The sequence below is a fragment of the Ostrea edulis genome, chromosome 7, assembly GCF_947568905.1.
Source record: "Ostrea edulis chromosome 7, xbOstEdul1.1, whole genome shotgun sequence".
In the NCBI taxonomy this organism is placed as follows: domain Eukaryota; kingdom Metazoa; phylum Mollusca; class Bivalvia; order Ostreida; family Ostreidae; genus Ostrea; species Ostrea edulis.
This window is the reverse complement of record NC_079170.1, coordinates 82,859,034-82,880,641: the sequence shown is the minus strand read 5'-3', so window position 1 is coordinate 82,880,641 and position 21,608 is coordinate 82,859,034. Positions and strand designations below refer to the sequence as shown.

The 21,608-nt window shown below is 37.5% G+C and overlaps 1 protein-coding gene and 1 long non-coding RNA gene across 2 annotated transcripts; both read right to left on the bottom strand.

The window, feature by feature from the left end:
* Positions 1-6,968: 6,968 nt before the first annotated feature.
* Positions 6,969-8,534, bottom strand: LOC125654675 (uncharacterized). The gene is made up of 2 exons (XR_008797370.1): positions 8,487-8,534; positions 6,969-8,230 (listed from the first exon to the last, which is right to left on the bottom strand). It is a non-coding gene; the product is annotated as an uncharacterized LOC125654675 (long non-coding RNA).
* A 2,429-nt stretch (positions 8,535-10,963) lies between these two features.
* LOC125660120 (uncharacterized) lies at positions 10,964-17,101 on the bottom strand. Its single transcript, XM_048891960.2, has one exon. The coding sequence runs from the start codon at positions 17,099-17,101 to the stop codon at positions 10,964-10,966; it is 6,138 nt and encodes a 2,045-aa protein (XP_048747917.2).
* Between the last annotated feature and the right edge of the window lie 4,507 nt (positions 17,102-21,608).

Here is a 21,608-nt window from a genome sequence, read left to right as displayed (position 1 = left end):
TGATACATGTATAGCGTCAATTACGTCACTTCCCTTTCTATTAGTAGTCAGTTCATTCTCTTGTTATTACAAAGAACAATCTTTTACCATCTTAAATTTTATTTTACATAACAGAAATACACTTATATCATACTAGTGTACGTCATGACACGAAAACACACTTCTTTTGGGTTTCTAATAACGTCATGATTTATCTTTTTCAAAATACTCGCCGTTTTGTGCATCACACTTCTCCTGACTCATCACTCATTTGTCATAGACACTTTAGCACCACACTTGACTTAGAAAAGCATTAACAGTCAGCATCAACCTAGAAAGCAAGTATTTAGAGAATTTTTAAGTTTCTGAAATCTGATAAAATCAAGTTCTACGCGAGCATTAGCACATGCATGTTTTAATGTTTACAATGTAATATTTCATTGTAGAACGTTGATTTTGAATTTTTGAAGTAAGTCGCGTGCAACCAATGGCAAATGATAATCAGAACTAACAGCCAAACGTTGTATTAAAGCTTGTTTTAAAAATAGCATAAACGTCATTTCTTTAATTGCCGTTTGTTCTAGATGTAAATCTTATACGGTACCAATTTTGATGCACCAGATGCGCATTTCGACAAATAATGTCTCTTCAGTGATGCTCAACATATGATAAAATTACTAAAACTATCAAAAATATTTGTGTAGCAATAATGAGATGCTTTTCAATCTCTCAACAGATTCGATTCGCAAGAGCATGTTCTGCATATGGTCAAGTTTTAAATTGAGGAAGGCTACTGACAAATGATTTGATGTTATAGCAATTTCAACATTCTCATTTTAAGTCAGCATTTCGTTACGATGATTTGGCCTTGAAGTACAAACTGTAATTGGGTCGAATATTGTGTGACGTATTTCCTAACTATTGCGAGGTCGTTCTTTACATCCTGATGTTGACGGCGGATCACTCAGTTTATACGATAAAGATTTATGGCTCACGGCAGATGTGGCCGGTCAACAGGGGAAGTTTATTTCTCCTCGACACCTGATCCCACCTCAAGAGTGCTCAACGTTTCCTACTTGCACTGTTCTGAATTTTGTATTCTTTATGGGATTTGTGAGATTAATCACTGTTCGTTCGTTATCTTCACTTGTTTATTCAAACATAGATGACGTCCCCACATATTTTCGTATCTAATGTAGGAACAAGTTGTCCACTCCTAACTATTTTATTTCCTGGACAAAAAAGAAATAGGCAGTCTGTAACCTCATTGTGTAATACGTTACTTCAATTTTGGATGATGATGGCAGAGGCAACAAAAGTGTGCAAAAGATACATAGAAAAAGATAATTTTTCAAACAGCTTTTTTTTTTTTTTTTTTAGAATTTAGTATTCAGTCGTCCAGAACATTACTTTGCTACATACCACTCTGATTCCACGTATCAATACTCTGAAGTAAATATTAAAGAGATGCCGAAATTCCTCATAGACGATGCCTTCGTTGTCTTTGATGATCAGGCCTTTTAACAGTCTGTTAGAATTTCCATGGGCACGAATTGTGTTCCTTTACTAGCTGACCTGTTTTTATATTCCTATGAAGCAGAATTTATTCAAAAACTTCTACGTGAAAAAGAAAAAAATATCTTGCTGTGGCTTTCAATTCGACATTTTGATACGAGTATCGACGACGTTTTATTTATTAACAATAAGTATTTTCATTCACATGTCGATTCAATATATTTCTGTGAACTCGAAATAAAATACACCACAGCGTCGTGCATTTCTACTTCAAGTTTCAATACTTAATTGAAAGTACATGTAGATATTAACGAAAAACTTACAACTCAATTTTATGACAAACGGGATGATTTCAGTTTCTCCATTGTTAACTTCCCATATTTATGTAACAATATTCCATGATAATCTAAATATGGTGTTTATATCTCTCAAATGATCAATACGTGAGAGCTTTTTCCACGTATGGTTTTTAAATCGAAGCAGGCTCTTGACAACCCAATTAGCTGTGCCAGGTTTTCAACAGTCTCCTTTAAAATCAGCATTTTGTAAATTCAATGGTCGTTATAGCGATCTAGTTTGCCACTACAAACTTTCGTTGGGTCAAATGCTGTCTGGCATGTTTTCATACTGATTGCCAGACCGTTCTTGCCACACTGATTTTGACTATAATAACTCCGTTTACCTGATCAGGATATAGGGCTCACGACTGGTGTGACCGGTTGACAGGGGATGCTCACTCCTCCTAGGCACTTGGTCTCACCTCTGGTGTGTTCAGGGGTCCGTGTTTTCCCAACTCTGTATTTTGTATTATTTATAGGAGTTATGAGGTTGTTTACTATTCTTCATATTTACCTTTTCATTTTTAGAGGCAATGGTTCCTTGATTTCCACATAGCGAATTATCTCCTTGATTTTTGGTTCAGAGTATACCTGATCAAGACATAGATAGGTGGAATTTATCAACAGATGTGTCTTCTCCTAGGCATCTTATCCAACATCAGCTGTTTTCAGGGACCCTTATTTGCCCTGCTTTCAATTTTGTACTCTTTACAGGATTTAAGAGAATGATAATTATTTATCATTTTCGTATGTTTCATAAAGTGCTAGCATGATTCATGATCTACATTTTTTTCATTTTGAAGTTCCTGTTTTTGTCGTTATTCACAGATAATCATAAACACACCCCTAATCGTTTTCCAACAGTTTTGGATTATTATTTTTTTCGAATATATATTTGAAAGGTCATTTATGTATAGCGAGAACCAGAAACGATGAGACGTTAAAGATTCATAACAAAGAAATTGCTGGCATATTTGCAATGATAGACGTTATAGACTAATGTGACATTTATTTTAATGAGCACATGGAATATATGGAATAAGAGTTTTTTCTATGAACAAATGAAGATAACGATTAGAGAACAATAAATGCTTTGAAAATACAAATTCAAGAAAAGGACAATCACGGACACCTGGACTTACCACAAGTGGTATCAGATGCCTAGGAGGAGTAAGCATCCCATGTTCACCGACTTTGTCCGCTGTGAACGGTATGAAAGGTGAAGATATCGAACAGTGATCGATCTCAGAACTCCTATAAACAATACAAAATAGATAGTTGGGCAAACACGGACCCCTAGATACACCAGAGGTGGGATCAGGTGCCTAGGAGGAGTAAGCATCCTCTGTTGACCGGTCACACCCACCGTGAGCCCTATATCCTGATCAGGTAAAGGGAGTTATCCGCTGTCAAAGTCAATGTGCCAAGAACGGCTTAACAATTAACAATCGGTATGAAACACGTCAGACAGCATTTGACCCAATGATAGGTTGTATTGACGAACTAGATCGTAAAAACGACCATCGAATTTTCGAAATGCTGACATCAATCGAGACTGTTGAAACCCCTGTACCATGAACTTGTTTGGCAGTACCTTACCTTGATTTAAAAACTGACTACACGCAGAAAAAGCTCTTGCATATCGAATCAGTTGATATAAACTGATTCGATAAACACCATATAATGAAGTTGAAATAAAAAACAGCATTAAAGCCACATTAAGTTTATAAACTTTAATGTAGGTTTGGGTTTATATTAAGTTGTCCTTAAATATATTGGCTAACATATCGGTTGGACAGCTGAAAAGGCGACAAAACGATCTACCGCGAGCGATTTCTAATCCAAAATTTGGCTGAGGAGTAATTCGAATGATATAAAAAGACGGTACTTTTTCCGTAAACAAATTGTAGAAATGGTTGAACCAATTATTGGACATGCAATATGTCACAGGCACTGTCCTCAGAACTGCATGTAAATACAATGTATAGTAGTCCAAACAAAAGATATGAACATATGTAGCCTAGCTAGGCTATTAATCGATTTCTGTACAGTCGAGTAGTGACGTCATTTCTTGTGTCATACATATGTAATACGTAAGACGAGGCGAATCTAACAATGCAATGAATAAAAGGGTGACTGACTTTAGTTTAGTGTATATATGTTACGTAATGAAAACACATTAATTCAAATTTAGAAATATACATGTGTACATATACAACAGCAAATGGGTCGCACTTAAAGAACAACACCGTCCCATCCCTAAGCTATGCATATCATGATATATTATGGCACCAATTTGACCCAAAGCCTGAAACTTTTATTATCTTTACATTAGAATATATATATATATATATATATATATATATATATATATGTGTGTGTGTGTGTGTGTGTGTGTGTGTGTGTGTGTATAGAAGTAGAAATGTATATCACACTGAATTTAAAAATGAAAATATTTCTAATTCATTAATTCAGATGTGAAAATTCCATACTTCGAACGGATATATACAGTGTAGGCTCATTTGTATTTTCAAAACGAGGTGATCATCGAATGGTGTGGGAAAGGGGCAGGGTAGAAATAAGATTTAAAACGTTCTTTTGATTTCAGATTTGAATTGCCTTGCTGTTTTATGCCAGTCAGGCATGTAGAATTGGGTGTCTTTTTAACAGTGATTGTTATTTGTTATTCCCTTATGCAAATAGATATATATGTATATTGAATGAACATCCCCACACAAAGACACACTGTTGTTGATTTTCAATAGAAGTAATTATGAATTGATATGGGGAACATTCTATAAGCGATTTAAAGCATAGGTATTCTCCAAAATCATCCACCCACGTTTAGGATTTTATAAACCGTGTAAAAAGGGAAATAGCAATGCGGAGAAATTGAAATCTGCTAGTAAAGAAATCTAAACAATTCAAATTCTGCCCTTGTCCCTTTAAAATTGATGGTACGTGCATATTATTGAAAGTTTTATTGAAGTTCGTTGTGATACGATTGAGGTGGACAAATCATTCGTTTCCCAAGTAGTACAAAGGGTTTCACAGACGCTGGTGACTCGTGCACCTCAATGTATTAAATGACCACCTGGCAAGAATCTAACACGAGGTAGGATTTTTTCAAAGTAGCTGGTTTCCGGGAGGTATAGGCTGTAGCATACCTGATCTATAGAAGGAACGTTGTCAGGATCCTAGGACCACCCGACATCATGGAAAATGAGCTTGCCATCGTTAACAAAAAAGTTATCAATGTTCAATCAGTGTGTGACCACACTGGCAATTACAAGAATTGATGTAAAGTAACGCGAGAAAATTGTCTGTGAAGAGAGAAAGTTCCCATGCACGGTGCCCTATAGATCGGTTTGAATGTATATACACTGTATTCTTTGCGATGAAGGAAAACATGTGGAAGCGATTTTCAAAATTTATGCTTTTAAAAACGAAGATAATGGACAGAAATGTCAACCTTTATTATTTCATGGTAAAAAAAACTAGTGTTGATATAAGTTAATGTAAAACTTATACGGTACCAATTTTGATGCACCAGATGCGCATTTCGACAAATAATGTCTCTTCAGTGATGCTCAACCGAAATGTTAATAGAATGAATCATTAATATAAATAATCAATTTGAATTTTAATTATTCAGGATAGCATGCTTATCTGAAGTGTACATCCTCTTTAGAAAGATTACACAAGAGAATCAGATAACGCAACAATAAAGATCTGCCAGACTGAAGACCCTCTATGAAAGTAAAAGCTCGGCTCTTGTGAAATTAACGCTAGAATCGGATTGGAATGGTTTGAAAAAACCCGAATAAATAACGAAATATATCAACGAAATTATTTCGATAAAAATCGTTATATCCCTGAATGGGTATGCTGTCTAAGTTTTCAACTTGATGCCTGAATTTTTTATTATTTGATCGTCATACAATTCATCAAAGACTGTGTTGTTGTTACTAAGAACGCGCGTATAAAAAATAAAGCAGACGATGTAATAAACAAGAAGTAAACATTGCAATGCATTATGGGATTGGTTCTAATTAGCAATGTTGGTTTAATGAAAGTTTCAATATCTAATGTCACATTAACTAATGTAATTTTAACAAAAATTTTATATAACGGTATTTAATTAATCCATTAACTAATGTCACATTAAGGTAGAAGAAGTTTTTTTTTAATAAAATATGTTTCATAGGAATATAAAACCAGGTCAGCTAACAAAGGAACACAATTCATGCCCATGGGGATTCCAATAGACTGTTGGAAGACCTGATCATCGTAAAGGACAAGGGACGTTATTGGCTATATACCGCCGATATCTTTTTTGTTGTTGCATTTTTTCAACTTTCATACTATGCTTAATTATTCGTTTTATTTACACAACTAGGATGTTCTTCTAATCCCACTTACATGAAAATGACGTAATATTTTATCATGACGTGGTGAATATACGCTAAAGATGAACTGTTTAGCGGAATCTGTTGATTTGAAATAAATTATGAATAAACTTTAGCAAAAACAAATACTTTTGCATGCAACAACCAGTTTTATATTTTGCAGGTTTAATTATCCATTAATATTCTTCTTTCATTATCAATATGGTGTCGGTTGTTGGCTGCAAACAATATGAATTTTAAAATACAATGAATTCGAAATCGGCTGTTTTCGATATGCAAAGTCAATATTTTGCATGTTATAGAACTGGAAAAAAACTTTTGCGTGCAACAACCAGATTTATATTTTGCATGTTTAATTATCCATTGATATTCTTCTTTCATTATCAATATGGTGTCGGCTGTTGACTGCAAACAATATGAATTTTAAAAAAGAATAAATGCGGAAATCGGTCGTTTTCTTTACGCAAAGTCAATATTTTGCATGTTATAGAACTGAAGCAAACTGTTCCATCATTTAACCTCATAAACCTTTAAAAATCTGCACCTAATAAATGCAGATGATATCTGCCTTTGGAGTCACGGAGGCGGATCAAAAATCCACTGCATGATGAATGGAAATTATTCTACTTTCATTTTTAAAGGTCACGGAAATATGTTTGGACGTCCTGTCTTTTCAAAGAAAGATTATTTAAGAATAAATTGAATTTAAAAATAAAATAAAATGAAAGACACGCATAGACCTTTAATAACTGGAATTTATTTTCTTTTTACAAAAATCGGCCCAAAATTCGTTCATTTTCGGTACAAATGGCTACTGATATGTTATATCTCGAGAGCTAGATGATTGGGATGTCTCTTACTTTTTCGCTAAATTCTAATATATTCTTTAATGCAAATACATAAAATATAATGCATAAAACTTATTGCTAATAATATTGACGTGTTTGTGCGTTTTTTAGCAGTTTTCTTACATCAATTTTAACGTACATGCATGTATGTACATATATGATGCATGTTGAAATTAAATATTACTACATTAGTAATTAGATATTGACTCCCTACATTAGTAATTAGATATTGGCTCCAAAGGTTCTTAATTAAATTAAAAATAAAATAACAGCAAATCATTATTTATATCTTCCAGCGAAATGCGTCGAAAACCTGTGATCGATTTGAAACTTCGACCATTGTTGTGGCAGAGTTTTTTCTATATCGCATATGATTGATGGATTGAATATTGTTTAACGCCCCTCTTGACCCCATCACTGCGGGTGAAGGGCTGCATAATTTAGGCCTATGAGTAGTAAGGGTAGTAGTTTGGGGTCTCTTTGGGGTCAATGACGTCACAGTCCATCCCATAAAGCCGTCTAGGATCACCCATTTCTTTCCACGATCTATATCATTGGATTTTCCTCTGTGGGATTGTCTCTAGACTTGCTCAAGTCTCTATGTTTAATAATCAGTGCTGTCTTTAATACTTTTGATAATGCCAAACATGTACTTAGCTCCTCTTTAAGCGGATACTGCCTCAAGGTTTGAGTAGAAGTAGCGGGGTTCCCAGATAGGACTGCTGGTGGTACAGATGTATTTCTGGGGGGTGTTAACGTGTGATCAGGTGCCGGAAGGTTGAGTATTGGTGGTTTAGGAGGAAATTCCAACGCGGACTCGGGTGTCGGACATGATGGAACAGCACACGATACGTTGATGGGTAATGCGGGACTGTATAAGATACACATCGGCGATGATGGACTATACTCGGGTGTCGGACATGATGGAACAGCACACGATACGTTGATTGGCAATGTGGGATTGGATGAGATACTCATCGGCGATGACGGATTATACTCGGGTGTCGGACATGATGGAACAGCAAACGATGCGCTGATTGGCAATGTGGGACTGGATGGGATACAGATTGGTGAAGATGAGCTACATCCCAACGTAAACGTCCTTCTTTCTAATGGTTGATATTTGCCAGGATTTTCCTTCCTGTAATAATGAACACAACAAAATAAATTTGGGAATAAATGTAAAAACAAAAATGTCTTGAAAAAATCATTTTAAATGCTACTCCATCTGCAGGTCTGGTTTACACAAGTAAACTATAAGATACTTACTTCTTTTAGTTTCAAAAATGACTTCAAATTGTAAAAGTAATCATAAATGATAATTTATGTTCCGACAAAGGCTTTAATAAAACATTTCATTCAACCATTCAATTCAACATACATGAATTACTTCTCACCGAAAGTTCTGTAAAATCTCGTCTTCTTCATTTTTTTGCTGAGTAAATTACGTTCCCATACTCTTACTCATTTTTCTAAAAAGAAAAATACCATTATCAGGGAGATAAAAAAGAAGGGCGAGTGCTCTTTAGGGAAGAAATTCTGTTTTAAATCTAAATAATTCTCACACACACTTAATTAAATGGTACACATTAAGAAAATTTACCTTCGCGTCAAAATGAGTGAGTCCTCTGTCTCACTTAATTTCCTTTTGACACCCCCAGTGGGAACCTTTTCAAGCACGTAGGGGTCCTTAGGAGAATTGCTGTAGCATAAAATGTTTTTTAACAAAATATTGTAATATTTGTTTACCTTAATTTAACGGCTTTTTTCATATACAAGCTTTAAATAAGAATAAGCTATTTAAAATCAATTTACCCTGAATCAAAGACTCCCACATATGATTCCTCTCCAAGCCTTATCCACTCTTCCTCAAAATCGTGGAAGGATCTTCAGGGGGGAAGATGTAACGGCAAATTTGTCATCCCTGGAGAGACAAAATTTCATTTTACTGACAAGAAAGACAACTCAAATTATGCCATTTCTTGTTTTTTCTCAGTTTGGCGTCAGTTCAAAAATTGTTGAAACCTACCCGCCAGTCAGGGAAAAAAAAAACCCCAAACAATCTTTAAAAAACAAAATTGTCTCTGCCTGTGGTATGGACTTGTAACATAAAAAGAAGAAGATCTATTTCACTTCATTAGATAACAGTAATAAATTATACACGGTATGACGAGTTCGTGTAACTTATTACAATATTTTTCTTATTCAACCCTGCAATGATTTTTTTTTTTACATGTCACTATTTTGACAGAACTTAAATGATAAACTCAACAGTATGTATATATTGACAAAGTTTAAAAATGACCAGTCTGAATCTTTTTTTTTCACTTTTTTTTTTAAAAATTTTAATTATTTTATATTAATAACTGTGTAGTAAGCATTAACACGACTCTACATGGCAACTTGTGAGTCATGATCCAAATTGAAAAAAAATTCCAGGGGTGCGATTCGCATGTTTGTGGAGGTGTCAAGTTGCGCTAGTTTTTACACTTTTTAGGTCAGGTGCACCGACCGATCACATAGTTTATCTAGGTGACGATAATCATTTTTTGTAGAACAATAACTAGTGTGTGTTGAAAATATTGCATTATAATGTCAACACAATATTCGTACGTCTGTCGTTATGAGCAATAAAGATACCCTTATGCTGATGAGGGATTTCGTGCAAGTTACCTGATCAAAGACTGTGACTGACTTGAATCATGAAAACTTCGCCATCTCGACTATTATATTTTATTTTGTTATTGTTCAAGTGTTTGCGGACACAGCAGCAGCAGAAATGTTAAATAATGTAATGTGCCATGGCCACCATGCATTGTGGATGCAGCCAAAACCAATAAGGATGTGTTGAATTACATCGTGTAGAGTGAATCGCGTGTACGTCAACGGTGATGTACATACACTGCAAGTGCATTCGTCAGAGGACCAGACACTATGTGGTAAGTGATTGTATTTCAAAAACCCATATACATGTATATTTAATATTGTATGTTGGATCCACCACCTAATATTGTATGTTGGATCCACCACCTTAAGAATTTGTAATACAATCGGGTTCGTCATGCACAGCAATACCGAGGAGTTCCGAAATGGAAATGGTAAATTTGGTATGTTGGTCAACATTTTAAATATTGTACTGCCCCAACGTCAGTAAGTTAACCAGATCAAAGTGTTTCAGTTGAATTTATTATGATAACACAATGATGTTGATGGTAAAAAGCTGTAAAAGATACAAAAAGTTCAATTACAATTGATGTCTAAACATGCGTTCCATAAATAGACACACAACATAATTAAAGAATGAATTATGGCACAAACTGTTTTCCATAGTTTTAAATTTTGAACAAGGCCACATTCTATTTTACTAGCAATTCCAAAATTTATACTATTGTCTTTGATTACAGTGCAGAACACAATACCAAACTCATAGAAAATAATTATTGCATCACATAACTACTCATTTTACAAAATGATAGCAAACGTTCAATATGTGAAACACGTGGTACATCGTACATTCAGCACGGTCACTTAATAGTCCACCTAGATAAGCTACTACATACAAAATGTACAATACAAACTTTCCAGTTAATACTATGACTAGATAAAACAGAATATTCAAATACTTACACTGTGATGGGCCACAATTTGCGATATTGAACACGAGGTCAGAAAAACATGTAACCAAAAAATATGGCGGTTCATAACTAAACAATATCCAAAGAGAGATAACTCAATATAAGAGACGTCAAAAGATAACTCTTGCCGGGACGGCACACTCCTCGCCTGATGTTATTTGACATCACTTCTAAATTGCTATTTCAACTACACAGTCACAGTCATAAAATGTGAAGATACATGTAAGAATTGAGTTGGCCTAATCGTCAGACAACAAAAGCACGACTTCGGTCACAGGACGCGTGAACACCGATGATCCACCTTCACGATACACTACTCGGACCTCTACCTTCCTAACCTTGCCATCACTACTAGGGAAGACTTTGGTGATGATACCCATTGGCCAATAGTTGCGTGCAACTGAATTGTCTCTCATCAGAACCACATCTCCCTCTGAAAGGTTACACCGATCGTATTTCCATTTTCGATAACTCTGTAGAGTGTCTAGGTATTGTGATTTCCATCTTCTCCAGAACACTTCAGCGAGGTGTTGGACACGTTTCCATTGTGCACGGTACATGTTCTTCTCATCTACTGTTGGCAAACTGATACTCGTCATGGCTGGTTTTTGAGTAAGCATCATGGATGGACTCAAAGGTAGAGGGTTTTCAGGGTCGGTCGATAACGATACGAGAGGTCGTGAGTTCACTATTGCAGATGCCTCTGCAAGAAATGTTGTAAGAACCTCATGTGTCAAGGAACCAGGGAGTATCTCTGATAGCATTGCATCAAGAATCCTTCTCGTTACCCCAATCAAGCGCTCCCACACACCTCCCATGTGGGAGGAATGTGGTGGGTTGAATAGCCAAGTTGTTCCATTGTTATACAAGAAGTTCTTCACAGGTCCATCTTCCACGTTTATGGTATCGATTTGGAGATCTTCTGTTGCACCCACAAAATTTGTTCCCCTATCCGAACGAACTTGTACAACCTTGCCACGGATGGCAACGAAACGCTTGAATGCATTAATAAATGCAGATGAACTCATGTCTTCTACCACCTCGATATGGATACCTCTAGTTGCCAGACAGGTAAAGAGTATGGCCCAACGTTTTGCACGTGCAGCTCCACCTCTTGTTCTCCGAGTGACCACTTCCCAAGGACCGAAAGTGTCAAGGCCTACATAAGTGAACGGAGGGCTTGGCTCTACACGTTCGGGTGGCAGATCAGCCATCTTCTGGTGCTCCATCTGTCCACGTAGTTTCCTACACTTAACGCACTTATGGATGACAGACGAGATCAAACGTTTGCCTCCAATGATCCAAAACCCGGCGTTTCGTATAGTTCCAGAGGTTATGTGTCTACCCTGATGTTTGGCAAGAGAATGGAAATGTCTGACAAGAAGCAGAGCGATGTGATGTCGGCCTGGAATGATGACTGGGTTTCTGACATCGCGAGGAATCTTGCTCCTGTTCAACCTTCCTCCAACTCTCAGTACGTCTTCGTCGTCAAGGAAAACATCAAGAGACAGTAAGGTACTTGACTTCAGTAAAGGTTCGCCATGAACTAGAGATTCATATTCTTCAAAGTAAAACTCTCGTTGAACTGCCTTGATGATCATCAACTCTGCTTGCTGAAAGGCATCAACAGTTTTGGATTTGGAACACACATGCCACCCCGCACAATCACTGTTGCGATGGAATGACTCTGCAATGTGTTTCAGCAAAGAGAAAGTCTCTGTGAGATTCTTCCAAGTTGAGAATCTAGAGAATCTGTCAGATCCCAATGACGGAGCGGTCACACATGTTTTATTGGAGATGACAACTGATCTCACTTCCTTGTCGTTGTCCGGGTCAATGATTTCAAATGTTTCATTGATGGGTTGGGTTTGTTCTATAAGATAAGCTGGTCCTTTTATCCAAGCGCTATCTTTCAAGTCTTGTGCTGGTAAAGCACGAGTAGCCTGATCTGCAGGATTCCTTTCCGTTGGAACAAATGACCACTGGACCGGTTTAGTCATTTTCTGAATGAATGACACACGATTGGTTACGTAAGTGTAAAATCGTCTTGATGTGTTGTAAATGTATCCAAGGACCACACGACTGTCAGAATACATACTGAATTCATCAATCGGAATCGAAAGGTGATCTGAGATGGAACAAGCTAGTTCCACAGCCAATACCGCTGCACACAATTCCAGTCGCGGAATTGTGTGTCCATGAGGTGGAGCGAGTTTTCCTCTTCCCATGACGAAACCGACGTTGCATTCATCTTTCTGAGAAGTTGTCTTCAGGTAGCCAACTGCGGCAATTGCAAGTTCAGACGCATCACAGAAGATATGAACCGATTTCTCTTTACAGTTTGACAGGGAACCAGGTAGGTATGTACGTGGTATTTTGATATCCTCTAGATGAACTAATGACTCCTTCCAGCGTTTCCAGTCACCCATCTGTTCTGCTGGTAACGTTCCATCCCAGTCGACCGCGCCACATACCAGGTGTCTCAGGAGACTCTTTCCTTCAAGCACAACAGGAGCAAGAAACCCAATGGGGTCGAATATGCTGTTTATCGTAGACAATACTCCTCTTTTCGTGTAAGGTTTGTCTCCCGTAGCGACTTGAAAGAAAAATACATCAGATTCCAAGTTCCAGTTGAGTCCTAGACTACGTTGGTTCGGAAGAGAGTCCTTTCCAAATTCAAGTTCCTTCATACCTTTAGCTAAATCATCTGCTGGAAAGGCGTTCAGCACGTCTTTGTGGTTAGAGGCTATCTTATGTAATCGCAAGTTGCCTTGTGACTGGAGAGCTTGTTGTGTTCGCTTCATCAGGTCAATAGCTTGTGGGACAGTAGGAAGAGATAACAGACCATCATCGACGTAGAAATTGTTCTCTACAAAGTCAGTTACATCCTTCCCAAATTCTGGTTCAGCAACTGTTGCTGTCTTGCGAAGACCATAAGTGGCAATTGACGGTGACGGGCTATTTCCGAACACATGAACAGTCATTCTGAATTCTATCATTGTTCTGTTTGGATCATTCTCTTCATACCAAAAGAACCTTAGGAAGTTTCGATGGTCCTCGCGTACCTTAAAGCAGTAAAACATCTGCTGGATGTCGCCCATGATTGCGACTGATTCCTTGCGAAATCTCAACAAGACTCCTAGCAGACTATTGGTAAGATCTGGCCCAGTTAGAAGAACATCATTTAAAGATAATCCTCCATATTTAGCTGAAGAGTCAAACACGGCTCGTAGTTGATCAGGCTTTTTGGGGTGATATATGCCAAATATGGGAAGAAACCAACATTCTTCTTGTTCTGATATTGGTGGTGCAACCTCTGCATGGCCATTTTTCAAGATTCCGTCCATGAATGCAAGAAAATGTTCTTTCTTAATTGGATTTTTCTGAAGATTGACATCTAATGCATTGGCTCTTCTAAGAGCGAGTGATCTGTTGTTCGGAAGTTTCAATCGTTGTTGGCGAAAGGGTAGAGGGGCAACCCAGTTTCCAGTGTTGTCCTTCTGAAGGCTTTCGTGCATGATTTGAAGGAATTCACGATCATCTACAGACATGCCTGGTTTTTCATCGTCCTTTGTCCTCTGAAAAACATTCTTGCCAAAGTCTTCATTGTTAAGATGTGTTGCTGCGTTTCTGTTGCTGAAACCATAATGTCGGTTAGAATCCTCACAAATCCTGAACTCATTTGTACAGGGAGGAAATAATGATACACGACCGGATCCTAGTAAGTGGGTTTTGTATGTGTTGACCACTGCTGGCGCATGAGTCTTGCCTAAACAAGTTTCACCTATTATGGCCCACCCAAGATGAAGTTTCTGTGCGTAAGGTTGGTTACCATAACCAATGCGTTGATCAAGGACATGGTGAGCCTGGATAATGTCTCTTCCAAGGAGCAAAATAATGTCCGCATCATGATCGAGTGGAGGAATGAATCTTGCTACATCACGAAGATGGCTGTAATGCAACGCAATGTCCTGTGTGGGAATCTCATCGCGTACATTTGGAACCTGACTGCATTCGATCAAAGTCGGTAGATTCATCTTACAGCTACTGTCGTATGACTCAACAACAAAACCTTCTGCTTTCCTTCCCGATGTCTGAATAGTTCCACCACATGATGAGAGCATGTATGAAGTAGAGTCACTCTGTATGTTAAACAGCTCAAAGAACTCGGGACTGACAAGAGAACGGTTCGATTGATCATCAATGACTGCATACATCAGTTTTGCATGCTGGGGTTGTTCTTTTGGGAATACTCGAACAAGTAAGGTTTTAGCACAAGACTTGCCACCAAAGTTCCTTCCACAAATTTCAGTGCAAGCAACTTTCACATCTGAAGTTTCCTTAGAGTCATGCTTCTCCCCGCCATCATGCCTTCGTTCTAATCGGTTCTTTGCGGCATGACAATGGAGTGCTGTGGGATGAGATGCACTGTCACATTCGTCACACTTCACAGGGACTGAACAGTCTCTTTGTTTATGTGATCGTGATTCACAACATCTAAAACAAATGTTTTTGTCCTTTAAGAACTTCCTTCTTTCTTCCAGGGATTTCATCGCGAAGCCCTTGCATTTATTAAGGGAGTGAAATGTATTGTGCAAGGGACATTTTCTTTCCTCTTTGTCTTCCTCCGCCCGAGATATATCCGTTTTCTTGGAAGAAACATGTAAATTCCTTTCACGTACACGTTTGCCATGCTGTTGACTGTCTATTTTAGATTCCATAAAGTAAGTGAATGATGGGTTGTTCTTTGTGCGACTCTGCTCCCGAATAAAGTCTGCGAAGACTGTAAAAGGTGGGAATGATACACAATGATCCTTCATGTATTTCACCGCTACATTTGTCCACTTTTCCTGGAGGCTGAATGGAAGCTTTCTCACTATAGGAATCACACCCGTAGAGCTATCGAAATAAGCCAACAAACAAGAGTATCTGCTATCTTCCTTGGCTGCATTTATCTCGTCGATGATGTCAGACAGATCATATAAACGATGGATGTCCTTAGAAGTGATAGTAGGAAATGTATCTAGCTTTGACTTCAGTGTTGCTTCCATCATCTCAGGGCATCCATATCTTTCTTCTAGTCGGGTCCAGCATCTTGTAAGTACGCGAGCTGGGTTGTTCGAGTTGGCAGCCTTGATGCTCAACATGTGCTGCTGAGATAAGGGACCCGTCCATTTAACAAGAAGATCAACTTCCTCTGCTGGAGTGACTTTGAGATCAAACATGATAGATTTGAAGCTATTCTTCCATGTAGGATAGAATTCTGGCTTGTCATTAAAGTGGATCAGACGTGAAAAGAGCAATTCCTTTTTTAACAGAAATTGTGTGAAATCTGTTGCAAGACACTGAGAAGCAGTCTGACCCGAAGGTGTTTGTACAAAATCTGGCGGTGGAGTTCGTGAGTATACAGGCACATTTGATTCTTGAGCAAGTTGAGCATTGCTGATGGGCATTGGAGGATGAAGAGGTGTATTTCGAAACGAATGTGGTTCATTTGAAGCTACTGTGGTGTGCATATTCATCGGAAATGGTTGAATGTTTTCATAACAGCCTAATGGGCGGCTTGTGCTCTCAACATATTCTCTAGTACGCTTCATAGAGTTTTCTTGCCCGAGATTATATAAATCATCCTGTGTCGAACTATGTTGTCGATTGTCTAAATCACTTTGTGTTGAACTACGTTGTTCTCCTTCTTCGAGGAAACTTGCTTCTGCATCTAAAACTGCAGCTTCTCGTTTAACGCTTAGCAAATCCATTTCTGCACTTATCTCTGCTGTTTGCTTTAGTGTTATTGCACGTTGAAACTCGAGTTCTGCTTGTTTTTTCTTTAGCTGTGCTTCGTCTTCTGCAAATTGTATAGAGACCTTTAGAGCTTCAGCCTTGGCTCGCTTTACTGTGGCAGAAGAAATTTGGCTAATCCGCGAATTTCTAGAAGTTCTTGAGCGCCTAGAAGACACAGTAGACAAGGTGTCTTGCTTATTCTGAATTAGCATGCATAATCTTTTCATGGCAGAGTCAACTTGCACTCTGTAATTTCGTAAAGTCACATTGAAGTGATTTCTCTTTTCTTCACAAACATCGGAATTGTGACGGTTTAGGAATTCCATATAAGAATGGCACTCGTTCTCCAACTGTTCCACATGTTTTGAAATGTCCTGCTTCAGGGATAGAAGTGCATTTAAATCATTAGGTGTCTTGTCTACACCTTTGAGGTTAATATCAACAACAGTCCATACTTTCTCTATCCGCTGTGTATATTTCTCAACAGCTTGTTCAAACTGTTCGAGACCTTTTTCAGTAAGAACGACTTTGCGTATTGATGTCTCTTCTTCGTCCACAGTGTCGTGAAGGATGTCGGTAGGTTTCTCTTTACTCATTTCGATGTTCAGATCACATTAGACGATGACCGAGGATGTCCGTGTCTGTAGTGACGACTTTCACAAAAGGCTTGATGTAGTCTTTTTACTGTACTGCCCCAACGTCAGTAAGTTAACCAGATCAAAGTGTTTCAGTTGAATTTATTATGATAACACAATGATGTTGATGGTAAAAAGCTGTAAAAGATACAAAAAGTTCAATTACAATTGATGTCTAAACATGCGTTCCATAAATAGACACACAACATAATTAAAGAATGAATTATGGCACAAACTGTTTTCCATAGTTTTAAATTTTGAACAAGGCCACATTCTATTTTACTAGCAATTCCAAAATTTATACTATTGTCTTTGATTACAGTGCAGAACACAATACCAAACTCATAGAAAATAATTATTGCATCACATAACTACTCATTTTACAAAATGATAGCAAACGTTCAATATGTGAAACACGTGGTACATCGTACATTCAGCACGGTCACTTAATAGTCCACCTAGATAAGCTACTACATACAAAATGTACAATACAAACTTTCCAGTTAATACTATGACTAGATAAAACAGAATATTCAAATACTTACACTGTGATGGGCCACAATTTGCGATATTGAACACGAGGTCAGAAAAACATGTAACCAAAAAATATGGCGGTTCATAACTAAACAATATCCAAAGAGAGATAACTCAATATAAGAGACGTCAAAAGATAACTCTTGCCGGGACGGCACAAATATACTCCTGTCCTATGGTACCGCGAATTTAAAATATTGTCAGCTTAATAGGAAACAATATCGTCCTAAAATATATGCAAGAGTGTCTTGCTACTGTCCCATTGGCATAAGTCTAATACTTGATTTCACATGGCAAAAGCTCGCTACAAACAATTTCTACCCAGATTTATCGCTTCTTACTCTCACAACGTCTTAAAATTTGCAAATTTATTCCATGTGTAAAATTGTCTTTTTCATGGATAATAATAATAATAATAGACTAAAATTAAGAACCGGTTTAATGAAATATGAGGAAAATGCAGGACAAATAAACATCTTGCTGTAATATTTCTGGATCCGCCACTGATTCCTAGTGTAATCAAACTCAAACATATTTGATTAAAAACAACTCAATGCTTCTTCGGTCAAGAAAGACTTTTACATCTTTTAAGTATTGATGTATTTACATATATTTTTGTTCCTGAAGTTGTTAGCTTATTTTATGCGAATACTTTCACCGTTTTAATTACTAGAATCTTGTAAAACCAGAAAGACGTTGACAGGTATTGTGATAGTAATTAGATTAACTCCCGGTATTCCGTGGATCATTCAAGTGAGTTTTGTTTTATCATGCCCCCAGATCGACGATCGGGGGGCATATTGTTTTTGTCCTGTCTGTCATTTTGTAATTCTGTCATTCTGTCTGAAACTTTAACCTTGCTAATAACTTTTGAACAGTAAGTGATAGAGCTTTGATATTTCACATGAGTATTCCTTGTGACAAGACCTTTCCGTGGGTACCAACATTTTTGATCCCGTGACCTTGACCTTGGAGTTTGACCTACTTTTTGAAAACTTTAACCTTGCTAATAACTTTTGAACAGCAAGAGATAGAGCTTTGATATTTCACATGAGTATTCCGTGGGTACCAACATTTTTGACCCCATGACCTTGACGTTTGACCTACTTTTTGAAAACTTTAACCTTGCTAATAACTTTTGAACAATAAGTGATAGAGCTTTGATATTTCACATGAGTATTCCTTGTGACAAGACCTTTCCATGGGTACCAACATTTTTGACCCCGTGACCTTGACGTTTGACCTACTTTTTGAAAACTTTAACCTTGCAAATAATTTTTGAACAGTAAGTGATAGGGCTTTGATATTTCACATGAGTATTCCTTGTGACAAGACCTTTCCGTGGGTACCAACATTTTTGATCCCGTGACCATGGAATTTGACCTACATTTTGAAAACTTTAACCTTGCTAATACCTTTTGAACAGTAAGTGATAGAGCTTTGATATTTCACATGAGTATTCCTTGTGACAAGACCTTTCCGTGGGTACCAACATTTCTGACCTTGTGACCTTGACCTTGGAGTTTGACCTACTTTTTGAAAACTTTAACCTTGCTAATAACTTTTGAACAGTAAGAGATAGAGCTTTGATATTTCACATGAGTATTCCTTGTTACAAGATCTTTCCATTGGTATTGAACCTTTTGACCTTGACATTTTACCTACTTTAATTTTTTTTTTGCATTGGTCATAACTTCTTAATGGTAAATATTAGAGCTTTCATAATGTACATGAGCATTTCTTTTGACAAGATCTTTCTACTGGTACCAAGATATTTGCCCTTGTGACCTTGGCCATCTTCGGATTGGCCATTATCGGGGGCATTTGTGTTTCACAAACACATCTTGTTTTACTTGATAACATGATTTTGCAATTATTGTAGATACAGCCCCTCAACCGTAAGAGAGTGTGAACAACACCACTCCAAATACATCAACTTTCAACGCAATTGTTGACTTGGAACCTAGCACAGGTATTAGCTCACGGGTACCTGTAAAGTGCTAAACGAAACAAAATCTACCGAAACGAAACCCACCGAAACATTGTATAATCGAACTCTTAATTATGATAATTAAAAATGGTATCTTAGGCCCCTGTTAAAGTTTACACATATAAATAAAATTCACCTACCCTTTGATGTAGGCTTTCGGCTTGACTGATACAAAGTTTTAAAAGTTGGAAGGGGGGAGGTAAGCACAAAGTACATAAATACCATGTGCAATTAGCTTCGGATCCATAAATTTCAGAACGGAAGGTTACAGTCTCATAGGTCAGAGGTCTGGGGAAACACACTAAACGAGGGATGGGGTCGTCGGCATTGGATCCGCTTTTGGGCTTAAATACATGTTTCAGTATTTTTTGCTCTAAAGACAAATATATGTATACATGTGGATATTGTGTATTTGTATGTAGTATATCAAACGGTGGATTCTGAATATCATATGTCCTCCCGTTCTCTTTGTGATTTCTGCTTAAAATTTCCTTGTTCATAAGCCTTTTCAGTTTACAAAATGCCGACCTCCTCCTAATATTATTGCATTAAAAAAAATCGGTTTTTCGTTCCGTTTTCAATTCCCCGTCTTAGCAACACCCCAAATGTATAGAGTTTTTCCATTATTGAAAGTACTCGCACCTCAGCAGTTAGAGATAAAATTAGAAGTTAAGAGCTCTTCCTGCTTTCAATTTTCTCAGACACCAGCTTCTTCAAACAATGTATCTATGCCCAAAAGCGGATACAACGTCGGCGACCCCACCCCTCGTAAAGTGTGTTTCTCCAGATCTCTGAGACTGTAACCCAGGTTCTGAAATGTATGGATCCGAAACTAATTGTACATGTCATTTAATCAACTACGAATATGTACTTTGTGCTTACTCCCCCCTTCCAACTTTTAAAACTTGGTAACAGTCAAGCCGAAAGCCTACATCAAAGGGGAGGCGAATTTTATTTATATGTGGTAACTGTCACAGGGGTCTAAGACACCATTTTTAGCTGAGTTGCAACGAAGTTGAACTCGGCTATTGGTTTGGTGATGCGGGCGGGCGGTTGGGCATCAACAATTGGTTTCCGGATGAGAACTTCGAAAGTTTAAATCCGAATCAAATGAAACTTTGATATATTGTTGGGTACCAGGTAAAGAAGACCCCTATTGATTTTGGAGGGAAAAGGTCACAGTGACCGAATATATAATGAAAATTTCAGAAAAATTTGGTTTCCGGATGATAACTCTGAAAGTTTAAATCTGAATCAAATGAAACTTGGATATATTGTTGGGTACCAGGTAAGGAAGACCCCTATTGATGTTGGAGAAAAAGGTCAAGATCACAGTGACCGAATATAGAATGAAAATTTCAGAAAAATTTGGTTTCCGGATGATAACTCCGAAAGTTTAAAACCGAATCAAATGATATTTTACGATATTGTTGTGTACCAGGTAAGAAGACTCCTCTTGATTTTGGAGAAAATAGGTCAAAGGTCAAAGTCACAGTGACCGAAAATAGATTTAAAATTCCAAAAATTTTTGGTTTCCGGAGGATAACTCAGATATTGTTGTGTAGCAGGTAAGGAAAACCCCTATTGATTTTGGAGAACAAAGGTCAAAGTCACAGAGACCGAATATAGATTGAAAACTTCAGACAAATATGGTTTCTGGACAGTAACTCGAAAAGTTTAAAACTGAAATTACTTCTTCACAATTATAAATATGCCACATCATTCCTGGCTTTACAATGTATCCCATGCAACTCGGCTCATGTACCCCTGGGTGGATGTACTGATTTTTAATTATTATAATTAAAAGAGTTCGGTTATACAATCTGTTTTCGTTTCGGTAGGTTTCGTTTCGGACTTTACAGGTACCCATTAGCTCACTAACTCACAAAACATTTCTCCTGTGGGGATTTCAAACCTTGTGGGTTTGGGGGGGGGGGGGGGGTG

Excerpts from the sequence above, each read along its gene's own strand:
- LOC125660120 (XM_048891960.2), bottom strand. The coding sequence starts at position 17,101 with ATGAGTAAAGAGAAACCTACCGACATCCTTCACGACACTGTGGACGAA.